This window comes from Equus przewalskii, chromosome 2 (assembly GCF_037783145.1).
Source record: "Equus przewalskii isolate Varuska chromosome 2, EquPr2, whole genome shotgun sequence".
NCBI classification, from domain to species: domain Eukaryota; kingdom Metazoa; phylum Chordata; class Mammalia; order Perissodactyla; family Equidae; genus Equus; species Equus przewalskii.
This window is the reverse complement of record NC_091832.1, coordinates 62,847,234-62,873,955: the sequence shown is the minus strand read 5'-3', so window position 1 is coordinate 62,873,955 and position 26,722 is coordinate 62,847,234. Positions and strand designations below refer to the sequence as shown.

At 40.4% G+C, this 26,722-nt stretch overlaps 1 protein-coding gene across 1 annotated transcript in view; it reads left to right on the top strand.

The window, feature by feature from the left end:
* Positions 1-25,633, top strand: part of GALNTL6 (polypeptide N-acetylgalactosaminyltransferase like 6) — a 1,099,146-nt gene extending 1,073,513 nt beyond the window's left edge. Inside the window, exons 11-13 of the mRNA XM_070608036.1 lie at positions 971-1,087; positions 9,191-9,340; positions 24,458-25,633. Coding sequence (XP_070464137.1) covers positions 971-1,087; positions 9,191-9,340; positions 24,458-24,625 — 435 coding nt within the window. The 3' untranslated portion in view covers positions 24,626-25,633. The remainder of the gene's footprint in view (positions 1-970; positions 1,088-9,190; positions 9,341-24,457) is intronic.
* Positions 25,634-26,722: the final 1,089 nt, after the last annotated feature.

The window sequence follows — 26,722 nt, the reverse complement described above, 5'->3', positions numbered from 1 at the left end:
CTAGTTTTTACCCATCACCACGCATATGTGCCCCTTTCCTCTTTTCGTCCGCCCCCAGACCTCCTTCTTCTCTGGTAACCATTAATCCGTTCTCTTTACAGGATGTGGTTTTGATGCTAACAGGAGAATTGGTGAAATCTTCAGGCAGGAAGATTTGACGGAGGGACGTGTCTATGTCCGGACTCTTTCTGTTGCTGTTTCTGCTGTTGATACTTTTCATAGTCCACCCTTTTCCACCCCTCACTGCTCCGTTCCTTTTATCAGTGTTAATGTGGTTGTAAAGAATTATCAGTCATTCTTTCCTCACTCTGCAGCTTTTCAAAGTTCAGACTTTACGTGAAGAACCTTCGTCCAGGATAGTATTACCCCAATGGTACTGGCTTTCTTATCTTGCTAATCCTCTGGGATGACATTTAATTTATCATCCAGCAGAAATGCTAAACCAGGACAACAGATGTAGACCAAGACGATGCCAGGCAAACTGGAACATAAAGTCACCATATCCTGCACAGAACCATGCACTGCTCAGTGATTCCCTCTCTTCCATCACACGCTTTACCTGTATCACCTGCCTTACAGTGGACCTCACTCCCAGCTAAGGTGGAAATGCTGGAAGATACTTTGAAGAAGAAGATAGCAACTTCTAAGTTAAGAACTACCTGAAAAAGAAAGATCTCCCATTTTACAGAAGTCACTAACTCTGTGCTGCTCCTCATGTTGCATTGTCACCCACTCCTTTGTTTCAGCCAGCTGCAGCTTTGCTGTTCAACCTTCTCACGTTCTTTCACATGTAGACTAAACCATGTTATATTTGATCCCTTGATTTTTCTTCCTAAATTGCACATAAATTTAAGTCATCCTTCAATAATCATGTAACCAAAAAAACAACTACTGAATCTATACCAGGATTGTCAGGAGCTAGGGGTACAATAAAAAGCAGCCCCGTGCTCATTCTTTCTTCCTTCCACAGATTCGAAACGTGGCAGCAAACCTCTGTGTGGACAGCAAGCATGGAGCCACAGGAACCGAACTGAGGCTGGACATCTGTGTCAAGGATGGTTCTGAAAGGACATGGTCTCATGAACAGGTATGTCAGCTCCCAGAAGTCACGGGACTCTGGGGGGCTGAGGCAGGCATGGAGGGATCCAGTGGGCACAGATCTCTCGATGGGACACATGGGACCTGGGGTGAGGTCCTGGTTCCGCCACTAAGTAGCTCTGTAGTTAAGCGAATCCCTCAACTTCTTTGTTTCTTTCTCTTCTCAGACCAGTTATGATCATCAATTGAGATAACGTATAAAAATGTGCTTTAAGTAACAGAAAGGATGGTAGAAATGTCGCTTGTGACCCTAGTCTTGTATTTCCTTTCCCAGAATGATAGTCTTCAAACCATGGAAAGCCTACAGAGTGCTATGTAACACTTCCAACTAAATTACATGGTTTTAGTGAAAGACTTTTTGTGATCTGTAAGTTTTGGGAGACTTTATCTAATCTTATTTTTCCCCTCTGGCTGTATATTGAAAAGAATACTGTGCCTACCCCTCTTGTTGTTGTAGTGGTTTGTAATCTTGCATACGAAGGATAACTTTGAGGTAATGACACTCCAACATGGACTTCATGGTATACTTTAAGACTATTTATTGCTTTTGATTGAAAAACATTTTGGGGGTCAGCCTGGTGGCATAGTGGCTAAGGTTCGTGCACTCCGCTTTGACACCCCCGAGTTAATGGGTTTGGATCCCGGGCACAGACCACATACTGTTCATCAGGCCACGCTGTGGTGCCGTCCCACATACAAAATAGAGGAAGACTGGCACAGATGTTAGCTCAACCAACAATCTTCCTCAAGCAAAAAGAGGAAGATTGGCAACAGATGTTAGCTCAGGGCCAATCTTCCTCACCAAAAAAAAATAAGAAAAACATTTCACTGCAACTCAGCTTATTAAGTGAGATGTGATTCCGGACCTGCTTTGAAACTTGACAGTCCTTGTAAGGGGCTGTCCTTACATTGTGTCATCTATAAAAGAGAAGAGATAGTGGGTAAAATTGTGTCTGCTCCTTTTTAGTGTCTTAATTTTAAATTATGAAATATTTCAAGTTGGAAACTATTAAAAAATATTAAAGCATACCTTGGTGTACTCATCACACAGACTTAACAACTATCTACAGCTACTGCCATATTTTTTTAAAGAATAAAATTTACAGATACCGTTAAAGCCCCTTGCCCCCATCCTATTCACCTCTCTCCCTCTGCAGAAGGATGTAACCCAAGCTCAGGATAGTATGTCCTGCCTGTGCTTTCTGCCTCCCAGAACTGTCCATAATGCCTCTCTTAAGAAAACCAAAAAAATTAGACATCAGTTCCCAGTAAGGCATAATTCTCTCCTATAGCGCCACTCCTCAAGCGTGTTAAACCATTAAAGTTTATTAAACTTGTATAGTATACTAGTAAAGACGCACTGTGCCCAGCCTAGGATCTTAATGAGTTGCTCAGGCGTGCTGAGATTCAGCATGTTGGCACCGCCCTCTGCCGATCCCACCTTCCTTCCTGCCCGCCTCTCGCCTGCCTTACAGGGCAGGGCAGCGTCATTCAGGGAAGCAGCAGTAGACCAAGTCCACAGCACAGTCCAGAACTAATTCAGTCCGTCAGTGAACCAGCACTGCCCCTCCCCTAGCAGGTAACCTGTGCTTGTACTCTTACTCCACAGGCTCACTGTGTTCTAGGAGGATCTTGGGCCTTGCAGTCAGGCCAACCTAGATTTCAGCCAGTTTAACCTGGGTGTCCTTGTGAAATTATTTAATCATTCTAGGCCGTAGTTCCTCCATCTTTAAATAGGAGCAATAATATCCACCTCACAAACAGGGTTATTAAGAGAATAAATAATGTCTCTAATATAACAGCACCTCGCACATAGAGTAGGTGCAGAGTAAGTGTTTTTTCCTTTCCGCCTTCTCACAATTCCTCTCGCCAGATGGCTTTATACTAACACCAAATTAGAAGTCTCTCTCAGGTTCGAGGCGGCTGCCAAATTCCAATATTGTTCACTCCGATAAATCCTGCAGTATGTGGACACCTATCAGATGGGTTTTAATGCAGGAGCCTCAGCTCCAGGATTTACTGATGAGAACGGAATATCAGCAAAAGCGGACCGGCCTCCTGCTTCCTCTATGTGTTTCTATAAACCCCACAGGGATGTTACCAGGGATGTGAGGAACAGTGTTGGCCTGTTACCTCCAAGAAGTGATTCTGACTTCAGCCTGGGAGGAAGAGAGATGTCTTCAGAGGCCTATCAGTAAGACTGGCATCTAGACTGAAAAAGGATATTTTAAAAAAGAAAAAAGAAAAAGGAGCATGCCATGAGGAAAATCTCTGTCTGTTGGGCTAAATTTCTCTCTACCACCTCTATTTAATCAGGAAACACACCTAGCCAGCTGGTTCATATGAAGTATACATACCTGAATGCCTGCATCAGATTGAATATTCCTATCCCCTGGAATGTTCTAGAATGAAATATGCTCTGGACTACAAATTTTATTTGACAGCTGAAAATAAACATAAATAAAACCAACTATATTGCATACACTTTAAAAATTGTTCATTTGTTCCCCCTCAGGCTAAACTGCAAAAATCTATGGCATGTAATTCAAGAAACAGCCACCAGAGAGCAGCACTAGACAAGCCGACAACCGTAGAAGAGGAACAAGACCATTTAGTTAACACATCTCTTTAAAAAGATTTCCAGTCTCTAGAGACTCTGAAAGCAGAGCCACAGGGAGATTAAACAAGGTTGACAGGAGGGGAAAAACGAATCATATTTGAAATATGTATCATCATCATATATTGACTTGAAGGTGAAAACATTACAAGCTGCTTTGTTTTCCAGTAATTAACTGTAAGCTTTATTCAAGATATTACTCAATGACTAATAAGAACTAGGATTCATTCTTCTACATTTAGATTAAAATTCTTAGGTTAGAAAAGAAGCCTATCAGAACAGGAAAATTATAGATTTTTTTCAAAAGCATTCAAATAACACAAAAGGGGCACTTATTAGAATTGAAAGGATTCTTTTTTTAAAAAAAAAGGGGGCAAAAATAAAACACAAATGAATAGACAAAATAGTTACATGGAAAATAAAGGAGTCTATTGAAGCACCTTCGTACGAAAATGTCTTTTGTTGCAGAACACCAGTGATGGCGAAATTCGCTTCTATGAAGAAAGCAAATGTGTGGTTCTTTTTTCCAGGGCCATCTATTTAGCTGTTTGATGTCACTGTAGCATTGTGTGCTGGCTTTCAGTTTCCTTTAGGGACCAAAAAAGAAGAAAATCCTGAATAATAAGGTTATTAAGGAGTGCCATTATGAATCCAAGGCAGACGAGAAGGCAGAAGGAAGAGCCTTCGGTGGCCATGGCCGAGTTTGGGCAGGCGGCAGGCTGTGATCTCATGCCGGGGAGGTAGCACTGCCGCAGAGCAGGCCCTCATCCTGCTGAGGAAGCCGACCAATGCTCCCTTTCCAGGACCTGGAGAGCGGATGTGCAAAGAGAGGCAGAAGCAAGTCAACGCACGTGGTAAAGGACAGCTTCTGGAATACATAGTCTCACTCTCGGGACAGAGCATCCTGATGGCTACAATCCGCAAGGAGGAGCACCCAGCATCTCAGATTCCTGCCAACCACATATCAAGGAAATACAACGTAACTACCCACAGAGAGAAAAGTATTTCCAATCTTGGCAAGTCAGGTAGCAAGATTAAGATAGTAACTATATCTGCAGTACCAAGTCTAGTGAACTATTCATATGATACAATTCAGACCCAGGCAACATCACACATACCACATTAATATTAAAGCAAAGAATTATGAGTTATGTATCGTTCTGAATCTATATCTAAAAGTATCACTTAAAGAGGAAAGTAGAAAAATTAACATCAATGTAAAATTGAAGGCTTTGAGGTTGAAAAAAAAATCAGGAGTTATTGTGTGGAAAACCTAAATGAAATCTAAATACTTCTGTCAGTAAGGAACAGCCCAAGGGTAGGAGACAAACTATGAATGTCACAATAACATCACCCAGTGCAAACACTGAAAATACTTTTGTAACGTCTGCTGCTTTCTGCTGTGACAAGATTGCGCACAGGAAAATGTGCCTAATGGGTGAAAAGTTTGATATCTGATTGGTTTGCCATGGCCATTAGGATAAGATAAATGGCATAGAAAGCATTTCAAAGACGTAAGAGAGAAAAATTTTAGCTAACGATAGGTGCAGAAGAATAAAGCAGCTGATATAATCTGAAGATGTGTCACCTGGGATGCGGGAAAGCAATCACCAGGTACTAACAGTAATGACGATGACGGTGCATAAAACATTGTGAAGACAACAGGCTAACAATCAGCCTACAGATCTAAAAATAATTATTGTCCTATATTAACATACATAGAAACAAAAGAATAAAAGTCACCTAAAGATGCCCTGAGATATAATTGCAACAATAGAAGAATAAATCTGCCAAGAGAAGAATGTGCTTATGTTTGCTTTAACACAGGTATTCTTTTGCACTTAACTGAGCCATTTAATAAAAAGTAAGAAAAGTGAAAAGAAAGTAAAGGGGCCAGCCCAGTGGCATAGCAGTTAAGTTGGCACATTCCACTTCGCCGGCCAGGGTTCGCCAGTTCGGATCTGCGGCACGGACCTACGCACCGTTTATCAAACAATGTTGTGGCAGGTGTCCCACATATAAAGTAGAGGAAGATGGGCACAGAAGGTAGCTCAGAGCCACTCTTCCTCAGCAAAAAGAGGAGGATTGGCAGTGGATGTTAGCTCAGGGCTAATTGTCCGGAAAAAAAAAAAGTAAGAAAGTAAAAATTAAGAAAAGACTGTCTATTAAAAGAATAAACAAGCCTGGAAATTGAGCATGACGGTAGCAAACCATTTATCTTCTGCAGCCTACTTTTCCCCAAACTAATAATGAGGGATTATGCTAGGTAATGATTACAGTCCCTTTCAGTTTGGTCTCCCACATGTCTAAAAAGCAAAAAGAGAAAGAGAGACAGAGAGGGAAATCAATAAACCAATCAAGACCAGAGGTTCCTACATTGGTTGGACCACTTATAATGTCAAGAAAATGTGATATTTAAATGAAATAAAGATTTAATCAATGTCGATGACAGATTTATAGGCCAGGAAATTTCTATTTCAAGAATAGGTAACTGAGCCTGGAACCATTGAAGTTGAAAGTTCAAATGATGATAATTATTGCTGATATTGTAATTAGACACAAATAGTACAAATTCATTTGAGGGACTAAAAAGACTAATTCATCTTGACAGTTATCCCAATACACTTTCCATTAGTATGATCAGCGCAAGTTTTCATTTATTCAATAGAAATTTTATTGGACATTAATTATGTGTCATGAGTTGTTCTGAGTGCTAGAAACACAAAGATAAAAACATAATTCCTACCATTAAGGATCTGACTGTCTACTGAGAGATACAGAAACATAAACGGACAGTCAGGATGAAATAAAGTCAGGGGTGGGAAGGAGTAACGAGTTGAAAGAGGACGGCTTCTTGGATGAGTGGACACCTGAACTGAATCTTAAAGGACTGAGGAGCATTAATTAGGTTGGCTGGTGAATGTTGGGCTTCCAGCCAGAGGGACTCTCATGAACAAAGTCACAGAAGGAAAATACAGCCTGATTAGTGCAAGGGACTACAAATGTGTTTTTTTAAATGGAGGTATAATTGACATACAACATTATGTTAGTTTCAGGTGTACAACCTAATAATTCATCATTTATATGTATTGTGAACTGATCACTACAATAAGTCTAGTTAACATTTGTCACCATACACAGTTACAGAATTTTTTTTCTTGTGGTGAGAACTTTTAAGTTTACTCTCTTAGCAACTTACAAGTGTTTTATTGTTGCTGGAACATAAACAAGAGGGAAAGGGATGCAGCTGGAAAAAGTTGGCAAACGCCAATGTGGAAAGTGCTTCATATGTTAAAGAGCTTGAACTTCATTCTCTAAGGGTCATGTGAAAATATTGTGAGATTTCAGCTTGAGAGATAACATGGTCAAATAGGCATTTCAAACAGATATGAAGGAACCAAAAAAGGAAGGTAGGAAAGAAATCAATTAGGAGGTCATTTCAGTAGTCCAGACAAGAAATATTGAGAGCAAACGTAGTGGATATAGAGAAGAAGGGACTATTTCCAGTAATATTTAAAAGATGAAAAGGGCAAGACCTGGTAACTGATTAGACAGAGAGGGTAAAGATGAAAAACTCCCAGATTGACAAGTTGAATGAAATGACTACCAACTTAAGCAAAATATGGGAATAGAAACAGGCTTAGAAGGGAAGAAAATCAATTGAATTTAGGATATGTCAAATTTGAGATGTCCATGGGACATGCAATTGGGAAATCCTACACGGAGTTGTACATAACACAGACAATGACTTATCAACATGTTGACATGGGTTGAATTGAATGTATATAAGACTAACCAGAGAAGATGCAAGGACAGGATTCAAGGGAGGACCCAGAGTTGCACCTATGTTGAAGAGATAGCTAAAAGAGAGATATGAGCAAGGAAGAGTTATAGGAGAACAGAGAGCACTATGTTTCAGAAGCCAACGGGGTAGAGTTCTGATTTGAAGGGAGTGATCAAAATCAGAAATAGCTGAATAGACACTTTTCCTTGAGACGTCATCCCCTGCATAGAATTTGAATGAGGCTAAAAACATCTCAGTCCACAATCATATTAAAAAAAAAACTCTCAGAAGAGAGACCACACAATTCTTCATGAATCAGTTTCAAATGCCCAAACCAAAACCCCTTGTCCTTCTATTTAAAGCATTCTCTTTTGTCCTGTCTTCTGGAGAAACAAATGTAGTCATTCATCATTACTCAGACAATCAACTGTCATATGTTTAATTTACATAATTGTTTTCTGATTTTCTCCAGACCACTTAACCCAATTTTTTCAAGTTTTCTCCAGTTTTCCCACCACTTAACTGTTTTTGTTAGCCGTCCCTGGAATTTTGCCAGATTCTCCATTTTTTTTCTTGCCCAGGTAGGGCCTAAAAACTGGAGTATTCTGAGGGCCTGGTTAGGGCCAAGTGTATTGTGTACATACAGGTCAGCATTGTGCTTGCTTTTACATCAACAGGGTCTCCCTGACAGCTCTTTGCTTTGTAAGTCACAGCTTGGCTTCACACAGTCAGGCCTGCTTTAAGTCTTATTCCAAGAATTATATAACCTCCTTGAAATTTTAGAATTGGAAGAAATCATAGGGCTTGTCTATTTTCCTACCTTCTTAAGGATTTCTCCTACTGGAGCCCTCAAATGATTGTTCAGCTCAAATTCAAGACAATACCCTTCCCTTACAGAAATGTTGTTGTTTTTCTAAATTTAATAAATTGTAAAATCAATTTAGTGCATTATAAGTAGCATTTTTTGTAAATAATAGAGTGGAATGGACAGGATAGAGTAGACCAGGATAGGAAAAGATTGGATGGAATATCAGGGTCTATCAAATGCAGTAAGGATAAATATCGTTTCATGAAACTTCTGTTTCAGTCTGGGCAGGGGGATTCTATGTGTGTGTGTAAACTGTGTCTCCTACTGTTACAGTCCAAAACTTTCTACACTGCCCTGCAGAATTGCTCTTACCAACCCCAGGAAATTAATTTTCCTATTCTTTGCTTCATCAGGCTTAGCTTTCACTTAAACCAAATTTTTCAAGTTGCTAGTTTAACTCTACTCCGGGTCTTTTTTCAGTTAATCTGCTAACTGTGTAGCATTTGATCCAGTAACATTTTATCTAAATGAAAGCAGTAAAGAGCTTCATTAAAGAGTGACTTCCTCTCGGTCTCTCTCTCTCTCTCTCTCTCTCTCCTCTTTCTTTCCATGCCACGCCTCTGTTATTTTTCCTGCTACCTAACTGGAAACTCCTCATTTGCGTATTTTTTGGCAGCCTGGGCCAAAGGTGCCACTGTCACTGCTACAGAGCTTTATGGCACCTGCCTTTTTCAACACCTCTGTTATGCCTGCCGAGACATAGGTCTTTTCCTGTAAATCACAAAGCAGGAGCTCTACGTTCCTAAAAGACATTCCTCCTCCTGCTCTCGAATCTCTCTGAATTAAACTCACTGTCCCTTTTCTGCTATTGTTGCTTTGTTAGCTCTTTACTTTTGGTTGGAGAGAAGATATTCGACCCGGTGAGCCACTGCACACCCGAAAATTCTGCTTCGATGCGATCTCACACAACAGCCCAGTCACCCTCTATGACTGTCATGGTATGAAGGGGAACCAGCTGTGGGGACACCGGAAGGTAAGAGTCAGCTCGCTGCGGGCATTCTGAAACTGCTGGCCTTAAGGTTTTCTAACCCAAAGCTTTTTTTAAAAAAACACCCTGTTTTGATTTAAATTGTTCCCTGGACATATGTATATACATTTGGCTCACACATTTAGAGACCATCAGCAAAGATTAGGGGAAATATAAAGTGTGTAGGAAGGGGCCTTGATTTTGGCTTTGTTATGTGTACACCCATCACAGCCACTTATGCTTGAAAAATTGCTTTGAGCCAGAACACTAACACTGCCATGAGCAGGACTGGTCTTAACTCAGACAACTCCAAAACAGAGGGACCATGTACCCAATAAATAAGTGTACACATGTAGAATTTTTAAGAACCCCAATTTGCACACTCACACACACAGATTAACACATCTATTCATTTATTATATATCGCCAGCCCATGTGCTTGGGAGCTGTCTGGGTTTAGACAATTAATTTACACAAATATTTATACATTCATATAGATGCAATTATTGCAACACTTATGCAGAAAGTGACCTTTTTGTAATTTTGCCAAAATCCTGCTCAAGTAGAGCAAAGAAGAATTTATTTGGAGAATTTAAAAGTTTAAAAAATCATAAAGTTAATACTTAATGATAGAAAAAATAGTTCAAAAACAAAAATAAAATCATACTTTATTGAGTTGATAAAATAAACAGCAATTAAATTTTTATTTGAAAATATTTTCATTAAGTTGTCTTTTGATAACTTTTTAGGATACCATACAAATTTTTTGTTTCAATATCTTTAGTTTTTTGTGTTTTTTTCTTTTTTTGAGGAAGATCAGCCCTGAGCTAAGTGCTTTTTGCTGAGGAAGGTTGTCCCTGAGCTAACGTTCATGCCCATCTTTTTGTACGTTACACATGGGACGCCTACCACAGCTTGGCTTGCCAAACGGTGCCATGTCCACACCCAGGATCCGAACTGGCCAACCCCCGGGCTGCCGAAGCAGAACGTGCACACTTAACCACTGTGCCACCAGGCCTGCCCCAACATCTTTAGTTTTTAAGGCAGGACTCGACTACCAGCAAGTACTTCATAAGCTCCATTCCGCCCCTCAGGTTCGTAAAACTACTGTGGGGGCCTTCCCAGCCAGATAGAGGATGTCCTCTGCTTGCTTTTCACACACTGGCATAATTCAACCTTGCCCCAGACAATAAGGAAAATGTCATACCTACCACTTTAATCATGAGCTTTAGCTATCCTGTGGCTAAGGTAAAGTCAGTATCCCCTAAAATTACAGAAAGCTAAAGGGAAGAATCTTCAGAGAATCAACATGGGGGGACCGTTGGTTCTGATTCCTCTTCCATCACTTAAGCTTGCTGGTATTCTCCTCTTAGAGGTGGGCACCTAACATTGTACTCAAAGGCAGACTCATCTGTACGAGAATATTCTGCATACCACCACCCTCACAACATCCGGCAGATTGTGGCTCTGTGTCCAGAAAAAGTACAAAACGTCAATTATTATATCCTCCTACAAAACAATTTAAAATCAAAAGAGATAACAAGAAGATGGCATCAGATATAATAGGGGGGAAGGGCAGAAATCACTGCAATAGGAAAACCCTACTGTTTTCCTTATGAAATACATCATAAAGAATGAATCTTGTCCAACCTTTTTGCTATTCAATATGATACAGTTTGTACATGGTGCAATAAGGAAGCTTTTTGTTTTGGTTTGGTTTTACGGTTATATTCTGACCTTTAAGAAGTTACTTTCCGGGTACATCAATAAAATACCTGATTGTCCATTTGCCTAGAATGCTGGTGGTCCCTGATGAATAGACTCTTTCTCATTATGTACATTTATAGCATGAGAGACAGAACGCTCAATAAGGTGCATGTAAGCCAGGAAAATACGGGTTTTCATTAGGGAGCTTACAAAAGCTTACAGATGGATAAGACCAAGTAATATACAGGCACACAGAGCTCCTGGGAGAAAAAACAGCTGCAGGGATTTCAAGAGGTAACTCTTACAGCTTTAACACTTTAAACCTTCCCAGGATCCTAGGGGACTTGTGAAGGAAACCACTAGATACAATTGTGCTGTGGCTCTTTTCTCACATCTTTTTGTAGCTGTTGGCCTTGCATGACTTAGCAAAAGGTTACACTCACTCCGTATTTCTATAACAAACAAGGTATTTATACATAATCAGGAACATGCCAACGTTTCCTCAAACTGGAAAGTTTCTGAAATATCTCTTCTTGGGCGATGACTTAGGCAGACCTAGTCAGATGTGCCTGTTTTAGAAAGTTCCTCTTGTTTATTCCTAGGGCTATTCCCAAGGCATAGAGAAGTCTCTAGCGGTGCTACCTGTCTAGTTAGATACACTACTTGGCCCTGGGGGCTTCCAGACAGTGTAGCAGTCTTTTGAGTCAGCTTTTGTGCTCCTCCATTTTATTAGCATATTCATGAATCAACAGGATCCCTAAGACTCTAATTGCCTCAAGGATTCAGTAGGCCATCTCCTAAGCTCCTAAGGTAATCATCATCATTACCTCCAACAGTTAAGGAGGCATTGAGCTAGTGCTTTACCCACATTACCTCAAACCTCACCACCACCTAGGTGCTGTTATATATAATTCACAGAGGAAGAAACTGATACTAGCAGATTTGTGGCAGAGCCAACATTCAAACTCAGGGACGTCTGGCTTAAAGTCTCTGCTCTTTCCTCTGCCATGCTCTTAAGAAATCAGATCAATATTCCCTGGAAGATTTCCCCAAAGCCTGTTGGATTCAGCATCACTGATGGCAGCCAATCCCTCCTCCCAGCTACATGGAGATTTCCTGGTGAGGGAAGGGAGCCAGAAACTACCTTTCTCGAGTGGGTGAAGCTTGTTGTCAGGCCCCGTTTTCTGACACTTCCACAGCCATCAGCTCTCAGTTGTTGTTGTGTTTTCTGGGGTTTTTTGGGAAGATTTCTCTCTTTTTTTTCAGCTTTGTTGATATATAATTGACATATAATATTGTAAACATTTTAGGTGTACAATGTAATGATTTGAGATAGATAGATAGATAGATAGATAGATAGTGAAATGATTGCCACAATAGGTTTAGTTAACACACTCATCACCTCACATAGTCACAATTATTTTGTGGGATGAGAACTTTTAAGATCTACTCTCTTCAGCAACTTTCAAGTGTACAATACACTATTGTTAACTATTGTCCCCATGTCGTACATTACACCCCTAGAACTTATTCATCGTGTAACTGGAAGTTTGTACCTTTTGGTCACCTTCACCCATTTTTCCTACCCCCAGCCCCCAGCTTTCAGTTATTTTTACATATGGCTCTTTGCCACCACAGGAAAAGAAGGGAATCCCTATTCTGTGGTCTTGTAATAGGTTCAGTTGCACAACTGGATCCCGCAATAGCTGGTACCCAGAACAAGGAATCCCAGTCTTGGTTTTCTTTTACCACCAGGGGGCCCCCTGTTGCAAGAACAATAAGTTGTTGAAGTGACCTCAGTAAAAATATTTCAATCATCACCCAACATCTGAAATGAGAGACTATCTTCCCTCTTCAACTCCTACATCGAATCAGTCACTAAGACTTGTCCACCCCCTCCGTCTGCCGAAATCTCGAAAATCCATCCTCTCTATTCCCTGATTGTAGCCCTTCCCATCTTATCCCTGAATTACTGCAATAGCTTCCTAAAGGGTGGCCCTGCCTCCTGTCCTTTCCCCCTCTAACCCATCTTCCATCCTGAAGTTAGGGGGAATTTCCACAAAATCTGTTCATTGCATTCCCCTGTTTTATAACTTTATTTGATTTCCCATTGAGTAGAAGATAAAGTGCCCCGCTCTCCCAGTTCTTATCCTGACCCTTCGCAGTCTGGTCAACATAACAGTTGCCTGTCAAGCCTAACACATCCTAATTCATCCTGAAACTATTATGTGACCTTGAAAAAGTTATTTCACATCTACGATTTTCAACTTTTTCATCAATATAACAGAGATAATATATCCTAATTTGGGTTTCCCCAGGTGTATACCCTGAAATGAGAATTTGAGTGCAAGTGGTTTATTTGGGAGATGGCCCAAAAAATTTCGGTAGGAAGTGGAGAAGTGAAATGCAGAAGGGATGGGAGCCAATAAAGGGGGCACTATCAAGGTAGTACACTGTGGGCAACTAGAGCTCAATCCTGCTGAAGATCTCCGGAAATGGTAGAGAACACACATCAGAGAACAACGGAGTTGGCATGGTTATATACCACTCCAGTCAGTCTTAGGTCAGGATGACTCCTGAGGGGAGGGGAGCTGTTCTCTGACACCTGTGGGCTGCTGCTCTTACAGACAGAACTATTCTTGAGACCAGAGAAAGCCCTTAGGGAGGGAGACACAGTACCCAACCACTGGAAGTTGGGCCAGCATGCACTAAAATGGTGAGGCCTGAAGAGCTACATGCAGGATATAGATACTGCATGAGAATCCAGTTGCCCCACATCCTCGTCAACACTTAGCATTGTCAGTTTGTTTTTCTTTTCCTTTTATCATTCTGTGGTTGTAGAGTGATGTCACACACTTGTTAGCTGTTTTGGATATCTTCTTGTGAAGGACCCATTAAATCTTTTGACCATTTTTTAACACCAGCTGTCTGGCTTTTCCTTACAGATGTTTGGGAGTTTTTTTAATATGTCTAGATACAAGTGCTTTCTTGGACATATGTATTATAAATATCTTATTTCAGTTGATGTCTTGCGTTTTCTCTCTTGTGGAGTATCTTGATGAAGAGCTATTCTTTGTGATTAGTGCTTTTTGTGTCCTACTTAGGAAATCTTTGCCCACACCAAAGTCATAAAGATAGTCTTTTAAGTCATTTTTGGAAGTTTTATTGTTTAATCTCCTACAATTTGGTATATAATTCCCTGAAACATTTTTACATGTACAATGTAAGATGGAGGTTGATTCTTTTTTTCATATTTTTATCCAATTGATCAATCACCATTTATTTTAAAGACCATTTTTTCCCACTGCATGGAAGTGGCACCTTCGTCATAAGTCAAATCTTCAAGTTTTTACCATCTGACCAAATAGTCTTAGCCATACAGAAATGAACTAATTTAATCTAAGAGGCATATCCAAAAACCCACAACAACCATCACCCTTCGTGGTGAAATGTTAAAGCTTTCCTCCAGAGACTGGGAACCAAATACAATCTCTGCTCTCATCATTTCTATTCAACATTGTACAGGAAAGCCTACCCAGAGCAATCTGACAAGATAAGGAAATTAAAAGATAGGTAGAAGAATTGGGAAGGAAGAAATAAAACAGTATATTCACAGATAACATAGGTGGGTATATAGAAAATCCGAAAGATTATACATCTACACTATTAAAATTAATAGGTAAATTTAGCATAGTCCTGGATACAAGGTAAATATCAGAAAATCAATTGTCTGTATCCTAGCAACAAAAAATAGAAAATTAAATTCAAAAACGATTCCATTTGATCATCAGAGAATACATCGAATAACTATGAGTAAATCTCACAACAGGCATACAAGACCTTTACACAGAAAACTGCAAAACATCACTAAGAGGAATTTTAAATAAATATAGAGGGCTCTGTCATTTTCAAGGATAATGAGACTCAATATCGTGAAGATGTCAGTTCTCAAACGAATGTATACATTTAAGGCGAAAACCAATCAAATCCCAGGAGGTTTATTTGTGGAAATTGATAAGCTGATTCTGAAACTTATATGGAAATCAAAGGGTCAAGAACAGCCAAGAAAATGTTGAAGAAGAAAAAGAACAAGTATCCAACATTATAAAGGTGCCAGGTACCAAAACATTATAGAAGTACATTTATTAAGGCAGTGGGCTATTGGCATAAGGATTGACTGACTGGAGTTCTCTGGAAGGTGAGGACATTGGTATTTTTTGAAGACCCCTAAAAGGTTCTAATGGGCAGCCAGATGAAGAATCACTTTTCTAGCTCCAGTTTTTACCTACTTTCTTTACACTCCTCCTCCCGCCTCCTCCTTTGGTTGGAATTTGCCCTTCTACTTGCATTCCTATGCTATTTTGTCCCCTCTTTGTACTTGTAACATTGTATTATGCATAGTTAGTCTCCCCTCAGAGATGTTAACTGCCTGAGGGCAGGAACTTTTCCTTTTATTTCTATATGGCCCCACCTAATCTCTAACATGTAAAGTTCCTAAATAAGCATTCTTTAAATGGCTTAAAGAACCACTGGGTTCAATTATTGACATGATCCTCTCCTTCTTGAACCCCAAGCTGTGCTGGATAAAACTTAACACATCTCTTTGTCTCAGAACCACACACACAGCCTCCCCAAAGACCAAAAGTGAAAGGTTTAAATTACTTTTCCTAGTTGCTCTCTGGGGTGTTCTTATAGTCTAATTTCCATAAGAAAGGGCTTAAAAATAACATTGAACAGAAAATATAGATAAGAAGGTACCTGTCAGGCTAAATTGATAACAGGGCAACAGTCATATTAGTTTAAAAAGTGAGCGAGTGGAATTCTTGACATGTGCCTCCATTTGACTATTGCAACTTGTGATATATACCAGGATTTTGGCCTCTTAGCTCATAAAATCCTGCTGGTCCACAAAGATGCCTGAGGGAAGGCCACAGGTTGTTACCGTTAAATCGTTCTGATTAGGTATTGATCCAAGACCAAAACGAGGAAAGCATATGCAAAGTTTAATTAAAAGGAATGTGACTTAACTTTGTTCGGTTATATGAAGCATCACCACAAAATCCTGGACTGTGGTCGTGCTTAGGCAGTCACACTATGCCGGGTCATCCCACCCATCTCTGGACCTCCTCAAGTATTAGAAAGCTCTGCCCTGGTCTTTGGTACCACACAAATTAAATTCATTCATTTTGCTCAAGACATTTCCCAAATACTTGAACAAGGCTTATCTCATCTTTACTCTTTACTTCTGATTAAATGGGCCAATTTTCTGCCACTGCTCTTCCCGTGACTTAATTTGGATCTACGTCAACCTCCTGAACACTCACTCCTAGTCTACTCCAGAGAGTCCTAACGAGTGGCATGATGCCCACAACAGGACACAATAGTCTAGGTGTGTTTTAACCAAAGAAAGTATAATGAGTTTCTAGCACCCTTCGTTATGAGCTTATAGCACCCTTTTGTTATGAGCAATTACTTCTGTTAATTTAGCTTGAGTTGATTGATTTTCTGCCTTACCCACACATACTCGGCTTCTTAATTATTTTCAGTATGAAAAAACCCACAGTCTTTTTCTCTCCTTTTGCTATACAGATGCATCTCTGCAATCTTAACCCTGTATAGTTCATTTTTTATATTTGTGTAGCTATCCATTTGTTTCTATTAAATTCTATCTCATCAGATTTACCCCAACCTGGATTTTGACTCTTTGATCCAACTTATTAACATTTATTTATCTATCATATAATAGATGTGACATTGATCCATTAATGAGCATCATTTGGATAAAGTTACTCGTCCAGATACAAATTCACCTAATAGTAACATCTTCTAGCCCATGTTTCTCCAGCTTTCCCGTAAGAAAACAAAGATGGACTTTTCAAATATCTTGCTGAAAACCAAATGCACAATGTCGACATCATATCCCTATTTGTAATAGGAGACTTAAGTCACTGTAGCCTAAGCTTTGATTCAAAGGGACGATTCAACCTCCTCGTCAAAGAAGAGGGGCAAGAACTCCCAGGAGGGGAATGCGTTCACCCCAGCAACGAAGCTACCTTCTCAGTAAATGGTGTTATCATCTTCCCATTTTGCTTTGATCTGTGTGTCCAAACCGGCTGAAGTCACTTAATTGTCATGACCTTTTAACTTTTGCCATTTCTAGGTAACTTAGCAATATTCTTACTGATTATCATTTTACCTAACACTCCTAACTGCCATTCACCAGTCACTCAGAAGTAGAGAGACTCTGTCACAGAATATTTCAGGCTCTAACATACGGATAAAGGCTTCCTGAATTGAATGCCTGCCAAGATCTAGATTGACAAACAGAAAAGAATCTTGGTAATAGGAACTAGAAAAAAATTTACATTAGTCTTTGCTAATGAGAACAGTTCCTCCTTACTGAGCAAGTGTGGGGTTGGAGCCAGACTGTTCGTTGGCTCAGCCAAGAAGAGGGATGAAATGTAACTCAGAGGTCAAGAACAGAGGCTCTGGGTCCTGAGGGACCTGTGATTCGAGTTCTGGCTCCACTGTGGATCCCAGCTCTGGGATCTCGGGGAACTTTCTTGCTATGTTTTCCTTACTCTGCTTCTCTTTCCTGATTTATAAAATGAGGATAATAATAGTATCTACCCTGGAAGATTATCGTAATGATTAGATAAGATCTAAATGTATCTAAGACATGGCACTTAATAACAGTTCAATTAACGTTAGCTATTACTATTCCATGTGCTCAACAAACTGTTTTCTGCTTTGATTTTAGCTCTCTAAGTAAGTTTGCATGAAGGAAAAGATGGGCTCATTAGCTGTATTTCTATACTGCACATGTCTGTACTATTGTAGATACTTAGCTATAGCTAAACGTTAGAATGTAAATTCCCTGAGAGCAGGAATTTTCCTCTGTCTGCTTTCATGCAGTACCTGAAACACTGCTTGACACAAAGTAAGTGCTTAATTAGTATTTGCTAAATGAATAAATAAACGAACCTAGCTTCCCGTTTGTCTGCATTCACTATCTCATCACATTGTTTACATGGTTTAGGTAGATAAAACGAGAAAATCGAGCAGAACACTTAGCGCTGCCAGACACATAGATACATACTCGATAAACAGTAGCCATTATTACATCCACCTGACTCCGAGCAGGTTTGCTGAGGGGAGATAAAAAGCTACGGACAGATGGAAACAAGATATGGAACAGATGGGTTTTCTCTACCCTTGGAGATTTCAGTCTAGTGGGGAAGCAGACAAAAATAATTAAATAAATTGTGTAAGGATAAAATGAGAACACAAAACTCTGGGCTTTACCCAGGTCAGAAAACTCTTCTCCGAAAAACTAACTTTTAAATGGAGACTTAAAAAATGAGTAGGAATTAGATAAGTGTAGAGAGTGATAGCGAAAAAGATCCCAAATGTGCAAAGTCCCTGAGGTAGGTAAGATTTTCGTTTTCTTGGAAAAACAAAGAGAAGCCAGTTGAAAAGTATGTGTGAGAGAAAATGATGAACTGTAAGGCCATACATCTGGCCAGGGCAGGACTACACAAGACATTGTAGGCCATGCGAAGAATTTAGCTAAGAGACTACGAAGTCTTTGAATGGTTTGAAAAGCAGGGATCTAACAAATGCAAATGGATTTTTTAATGATTCTGGCTGCTCTGAGGAGAACTGAAGATACACTCACGTACGTCACTTGCCTACAGCCCAGAGAAGCCAAGGAGAGGAGCAGGGGGAAGGGTTGAAGGTCTCTGTAGCGGGCACCATCTCAGCACACACACCAAGGGGCTCTGTCAAGGCAGTAAGAAGCATTACTTCTGATTGGCCGAATTAGCCACCGATGCAAGAAGACCAATTTTCTTCCCCTGTGAGGAATTGTACCTGTCAAAGAAAAAAATGGATAAGAATAGACAATAACACTACTTTGTCCCTGTTATGCCTATCAAGGTGCTATTTGCATTCTCCTAGATGCCAACAGGAAAAATAGGCAGAAAAAACCTACCTAATTTGTCTTTCTTGCAGAACTCAAAGGACATTCATACATCAACCTTGTTCTTCTCCACAACACTAAGAGATGGGAAGGCAGGTAGTTTTATCCCTTATCTCACCCTGCTCTCCTCCTCTCTCCTCCATTCATTTTGCAGGTGGAAAACCTAAATCACCAACAAATTAAGTGACCATCAAAGGTTACTGTCAGCAAAAACACTAGGATGAAAAACTAGTCTCATCATTCCAAGTCTTCATTCTTTCATATCCATGTTAGACACAAAAGGCGTTGGATGCGAAGGAGTTGTCTCTCACAAAAGCCTTCTCTTTCAATGTATGTTACACAGAAAGGAATAGTCACTAGGAGGGAGTAATTCAGTTCTCCCGACATCGCAGAGGGGAGCTGTCTGTCCTGAGGTCCACTCTGTATCTGACTGCTTACTGAGCGTCTAAACCGGGCTGTCCCATAAATGCCTCCAATTCATTATACCTAAAACAGACATCATCACCCCACTCCCAATCCTCTTGCTCTTTCTACATTTCTAGCCTCAACACTGCTTTTCCTCCTGTTGTCCACTTCTTCCCTCTACCTTTACCCCCGCATCCCATTAATCAGAACACCCTATACATTTACTTTTCAAATCTCTCAGACCTTTTCTCAGGCCACTCCCAACTCGTCTTCATAGCTTTTGCTTTTGCCTCAGGCTAAATCTAGATGATTGCAGCAGCCTCTGACAATTCTCTTGGCTATAGTCCAACGCCTCCCTACCCCTACTCCATCCTCCTCTCTGCCACTAGAACGATCCACCCAAAATACAGATCCTGTGGCTCCACTGTTTAAAATCCTCAATGATCACCCCCCAACATTTGCATGAATATTCAAGACTTAGCATTGTACCCCAGTCTCTTCATGATATTTCTCGGATATCATCATCTGGAATTCTCTACCTTGCTCCGTATACTCTAGCCATACTAAATGACTTGCTGAACCCCCAACACATGATCTAGCCTTCCATTACCTCTGACATCACTCCCTACCACTCTGCCTTACTCTGGCTTCTTTGCTGCTCCTCTAACCCACTGTGGTGCATTCCTGCTTAGGGCCTTTGCACTGGCCATTCTTTCTGTCTGGAACCTTCTTCCCCCAGATACTTCCATGGCTAATTCCCGGACCCTTTTCAAACCATCCAAACGTCACCTTCTCAATGAGGTTCAGCCTTGCTGCTCTACTTAAATCTGCATGCTGGCTATATATTTATACATACCTTCCACACTCAGCTGACCTGAATAATGCTGTATTTCAGGCAAAGGGCCTAAACCCATGGATCATATACAAACTCTGACCATGGTTACACAGAAGAGCTCATTTCAGAGGCATGGATTACCGTTGCGCCATAAATCCTTTTGCTTAAAATGGAAGGTATGGGAGCATCCGTTTGGATAACTGGTTGAGGCAGGCAGGCGTTAATTTTTGCAAAAATCATTTTACCAGGATTTCAGAAAATGCAAGTTGGTCTTGAATAACTGGCCTCAGCCCAGATGGCTAGTATGTTCTGCCATTTAGAATTAGGGGTGCTCCCTGACTAAAACTAAATTACGAGAAGAGGGAGGTGGAATCACTATTACTTAGTTACTTAGTTACGTAGGACACTGTACCAGCGAGTCTACACATACTAACTCATTTTATGCTTACAAGAAATTTGTGAGGCAGGTATTGTCTCTATTTACAGATGAGGAAGTTGAGGTTCAGAGGATTAAGCAACTGTCCAAGGTCACACAACAAGTAAATGGCATGACTGGAATGTGATCCAAACTCCCTGCGGAACAGAATCCCAGCCCTGTAGCTAGCACTGGGCTGCTTCCCCTCCTGCAGTGTGGGAGTTTTATTCTCAGAATCATCTTCCTATACATTATGAACTCGCAAAACTATTTTATTGTCTTTGCTATTGTGGTGTTTGGTTCTTTTATTACCTTGGACACAGAGTGGAATATTTTCTACAACTTACTCATTCTTTCAAAGTTCAGACCCTGCAGAAGTTTGGAATCTAATAAAATTGAGTGCTGTGCTGCAAATGCCACAAAGTGTCACACAGGTGCCAGTCAAATCGCAGGCCAGCTCTGAAGAGGTGTGCCTTTCCACGCACTAGCTGAGAAGTCCCATCCACGCCCTTCACAGCATGGACTGCTTGGCTGGCCCCAGGCAGTTAGCCTGACCTGATTTGATTACAAAGGGTGGTTCTGTAATCCTGGATCTGTACTCTCATTTCCTGCTCAAGGATTTCTAACTTTCTTAGGCAAAAACAAAACACAAAAAACAAGGGAGGAAGCAATCAGGGAAGGTGGGAAGGCTACAGGAGACATGGTTTGCTGCATTACATTTTGAACAGCCAGAGCATATGCCATGCCTTCCCTGAGGAGTGCACAAAGGACAGTCCAGTTAAAAGCACTCTTTAAGGTGGATTTTTATGGAACGGCAGACTTGCCAAATCACTCAGAAGTCTACTCCAAAGGAAAAGCTATATTCAGTTCTCTTACAGACATCTCTTATCATGACCGGGGAGATGAAGGGTAGAGGGGTACCGGGTTGTCATAGAACAAGGGACCATGTTTCAGGAATGGTTACTCTATCCACTGACTTAATTCCAGCCGGGAAAAGCATCAAGAAAGACGTTTAGTAATCCAAAAGCTTAGCTGAGCAGAAACATAAAGATGGCAATGTAGGTAGCCCCCAAGGTCAAAAGTGGAAAATGAATGCTCTGGGGAGACTGAAGATGTTGCAGAAGCTTCACCTCTTGAACCTGCTGATACTCCAAAGACAAGGGTGGGCAGAGCTCAGTCTAACCAGGGAACCATCAGTCTGTTGGTCTACTGAATATTGTTGACAGTCTCTAATTTGATGCCCTGTCATTTGTCTCTGGCACCAGTGAACTTTGGAATAAAATGTTCATTCCATTTTATGGCTGGGAAAGGCCTTAGACATTGATCTTAACCACTCCCTCATTTTCCTGATGAAGCTTCTCAGACACAGATAGATTTGGGGAGTTCAACTTTTTGACTTTTATGAGAACGTGAAGTGCAATGACAGAAACCACATCCCAGATTTGTTAGGGTAGTGCTGAATTTGCATATTCTGCCTGGTTGTCCTCATGAGTATACCTGGATCTGTCAGAGCGTGTGTTCCAATTTGAGATTTGGAAAAATGTGATCACCTTATGGCTCAGAAAATTAGGTTCGGAAAAATCAAATGTTCAGAAGATCTGGTTTGGCTTTTGCATTCGTGCTGAGGTACACAAGCTGGTGAAGGGAAGAGAATAGAAACTTGTTCTACTCCTTTTCTTTTCTCATTTTTTAGTTTTCATGGAAATATGTGCTTTGTGGGGGGAAACTGTGAGCATCTGGAGGTCTCCACTAGAGCTACTGAAAAAGGTAACAACAGGAAGAAATACAGAGAGTTAAGGGGAAAAAGAATTGAATTAGAATTTAGCAGGTCACATCGAATTCTCATGAATAGAACAGATTAAGAATGCTCTTTGAAAAACCGATCTAAATATATTAGGCCCATGTAGCTAAACTGGTAGAGTTGGGGGTAGGAGATGGAGCCCGAGAAATGCTGGGAAGGAAGGGAGCAAGGGAGTGAAGGAGAGTGCAGCCCAAGGAGCCACGCAGCTGCGAGAAGAGATCTTGAGAGCAAAGACTGGCCCCAAGAGAGAAAGATTTCTGGGGTAAGCTGCAGAACACACTCTCCTCCCTGCTAGAAGCTGCTACCTTCACCCAGAGGAGGAGAAAGTTCCTCCCAGCTTCCCCTGGGGTGCGGAGGAGTTAGGGAAGCAGGGGCTGAAGAAGATGGGAAGAAGCCCTCAGGAGCCACAATAAACTGGGAAACATTAAGAGAAGAGCAAGACTTTGTATTCAGAGTAGCTCTTTGTTTACAGTGAAAATAGAAACACAAAAACTAAATTGCAGGCAGCTGTTCTCTTTTCTTCCTTCATCCAGTGCCCAACTAGGCAAACATCCGGGTCCCAAAAGGACATTAAATATTGGTTTGATGGAGTCTTAACTAGAAGCAACCCAGAAATGTTTACACAGGGTGCCTGAGAAACTCTTTTAATTCTAAAAGCACTGTAAGTCTAATATTCCTCAGTTAAAGAAAATAATCAGAACCTCTAAACATTTCCTAAGCAAAATAAGAAAACATTACTTGGGGTCGGTCATTGGCCCAGTGGTTAAAATTCAGCACACTCCACCATGGTGACAAGGATTTGTGGGTTCAGACCAACTATGGACCTGCTCCACCTGCTAGCCATGCTGTGGAGGCATCCATAGACAAAGTAGAGGAAGATTGGCACAGATGTTAGCTCAGGGTAAATCTTCCTCAGCAAAAAAAAAAAGAAAGAAAAGAAAAGAAAAGAAAAAAGAAAACATTACTTGATCCTAAAATTTAGGCAGTGATTTGGGGACGTTTTTACATGTTATTGACACTTTTTTTTTTTTAGCATAGACACTGTAGGAGACGATAGTTTTTATTACTAGTGAAGGAAAGATCTTTTTCTCTTAGCATTAACTTCCTTTTCCCTACTTGTATGATAAGAAGTTTGTGTTGAGAGCCCATTCAGATAGTGGCTTGCCCCCCACTTAAACTTGTGCTCTGGCAGGACCTTTCATTCACAGAGCTGTTGTCTTTCTCATATGCTTAACAACTTTTTTTGAAAGGGACCACTGCCTCCAGCATTTTACAGAAAACAATAAGAATTGCACCACAGGAAGAGCTGTAATTGTGATAAAGGGGTTAAGAAACGACAGAAGCTCAAGGGCAAACAAATTTGCATTTGTACAGTGAGATGTTGCCTGTGCAGCACTTATTCCCATCCCCATACTCATTTTCCAGTAGGGCAAGTGAGCGCCTCGCTCCTTTGGTTCCTGTTTCTTTTGTAGTTCCCTCTCCCATTGGAGGCTCATTGAAGGGTAGGGAAAATTATGATTCTTCTGGCCCTTTGTGTGAATGTGTGTGTTGCTGTTGTTGTATACTATGGACTAAAATACCATTTTTGTATACATGCCTCTCCCCAGTAGCTAGATTATTAGCTACTTGACAAGCAGCCTTAGGACTTATTATCTTCAAAACCCAACCATGAGCAAAATGCTTACCAGAGAGTGGGAGAATGAATGGACCGCTTTTTAAAAAAAATCTGTGAATGAATAAATTCTTTGTTTCTGGTTGAACCTGCTTGGAGGCCCTACACAGTGCCAATGGATTCTAGGAAACCACGTTCCACGTGGCAACCCAACCTGCTATTGTTTGATTTGGAAGACAGTCTATTTTGCACACTATGGGTATATATTGAAATATAAACAGGGATATTTTACTTCCTCTGAAGATTTTGGGCTCTAACCATTCACTACATATTATGTCAGTTTTTCTTTTCTTTCTGATCCCTCCAGGACAGAACATTATTCCATCCTGTGAGCAACAGCTGCATGGATTGCAACCCCGCAGAGAAGAAGATTTTCATGGCCAGATGTGACCCTCTCTCGGAGACTCAGCAGTGGATGTTTGAACATATTAATATGACTGTTTTAGAAAAATTTAACCACCATGCCAGCTCCTAGAAAGAAAGAAGGAAGAAAGAAAGGGTGATTACCTACAAATTAGAAACACTAAATTTTAGCCAGCATCTGAGTCAAAGGAGTCAGGAATAACATTTCCTAGATCCAGGAAGCCTGGTTTAAAGATTTGTAAATGCAATGTCAAAGTAGGTTGTCCTGAAGAACTTCCTGCATCTGAAGAACTTGGCTGAGAATTTCACCAGCTGCTTCTGAGAACTTGAGACTAGCAGTTCCCTTGCTGGCCAAGGGCAAAGATTATTTAGGAACTTTTCAAAACAACTGCTGAGTTAATAAATCCTAGCATTTCTCAGGTCAAATCCTGCAGTAGTGAGTAGCTATGAATGGATCCTATTAACTGGGTGGGAGGGGGGTGGAAATAGTGTGCATGACTGCTCTGACAGCCTGAGGATGCCGCAGGGTTAGAACTAGCCACGCTTGCTTGCGGGGTGAGCTGCCCTCTTTGGTGCCATTCTCGACTAAGAATGGGTTAAGCAGGTTTAACCCTTAAAAGTGCTGCAGATGATTTTAGAGTGCTCATACTGTTCTGTTTTCTTGTTTTATTTCTAAATGAGGGTGCACTCTCGAATATAAGACTTAAATTACATAATGAAATGGACTTCCAGTGTTCCCATTCTTTCATTTACATTCACCGTGTTCCTTTTCAAGCAGAGGTAACTTATTGTTCATAAAAGTTCATGCTCCATAAATCAGCTGAAGTTTGAATTCAGTGCCCGTATGAATCCAGTTCAAAAAAAAAAAAACAGAAAACTATGCTACTGAGTTACTCCAAAGAGAAAGATGTCACAGAAGCAGCAAAACCATGTAAGGTTTAGAAGAGAGATTTCCCTAGGAAATCTATTTTTACTTTTCTATTATTTTTAGAATTTTAAAAGTCTGATGTTTGTCCTGTCGTAATTTTTATTGAGGAAGGAAATGGAGTGAGGTTGATGTAATTTGTTTAGGAGATTCTTAAATCCAAATAAAATCTACACTCCAAGTGACGTGCAAACATGGCTTGGTTCACTTCAATTCTGTTTGATCGGTTCTGGGGACACAGAAGTGGTTGTATTTGTTTTGTTTTGGAGGTTTTTTTGGTTTTATATTGTTGATAAACGATGTTTTAGTTTTACTTGGAAGCACATAGAAGGAACCTCCATTAATAAAGTGCTTCTGACACCGTTTTCTGTAAATGGCACAATATTTCAGGGGTGAAGAAAGGAATGATTAAAAAACTAAATGGAACATTTGATCCTTAAAAGAATTTTTTTACTTTTCAATAATGATGGGGGTGGGGAAGGAATATAGAGGGATCAAGATGGGTCTCTAGAGGAAAGAATTGTGTTTATTATACATTTCTCAAGTTTTTTCAAGTAGAAAAAAGTTTTTATTTTGCTTTTGTTGTTTTCTTTTAACTTGATTTCCCCGTTAATAAAAACGTACATATCATCTTGGATATAGAAGCTTTGAATTTAGAACTGGGAAGACTCTTAGAATCCAATCCTTTTGTTTTTACAGATGAATAACAAAAGCCCGGGGAGGGTAGTCTAAATTTCTGCAGGGCACATGGGTCTTCCCAGCTCTTATTCAGCGCTTTCCTCCTGTGTGGTGTTTGCCTTGCTCTGTTACCCAAGGTGGTTCTGGTTATTACTCTGATTTAACTTGAAATTTCCAGTCACTAGGTAAGGATACTGTGCCTTCCTGGAGATGCCTACCAAGTAGCGTTCGCATTCAGAACCTTTTCTATATGAAACCTCTTGTAAATGTTCATGATTTTATTCTCTCCTCAAAATCTAATCAAAACGTCCAGTTAAACTCCCCTGCTAATAGTTGGGGAAGAGTTATTTCATTATCTTTATTGATTTTTCAAGCCTTCTTTTGAAGAGCTATTCTTTTTAAACTGACAGTCACAGAGATTTTTTGTGTAGGTCAAGAGATCTTGAAGTATTCAAGGTGCATAGTGGAGAAAATCAATAGTGAGAAATTAACCTGTGTGTTGAACAATTCCAGAGAGTGAGTGAAGATTTATCTCAAGTGTTCAGAGAGCAAGCTGGGTGGAGAATTAAGTGAGCCTGTAAAAATTCACATTATGTCATTAAACAG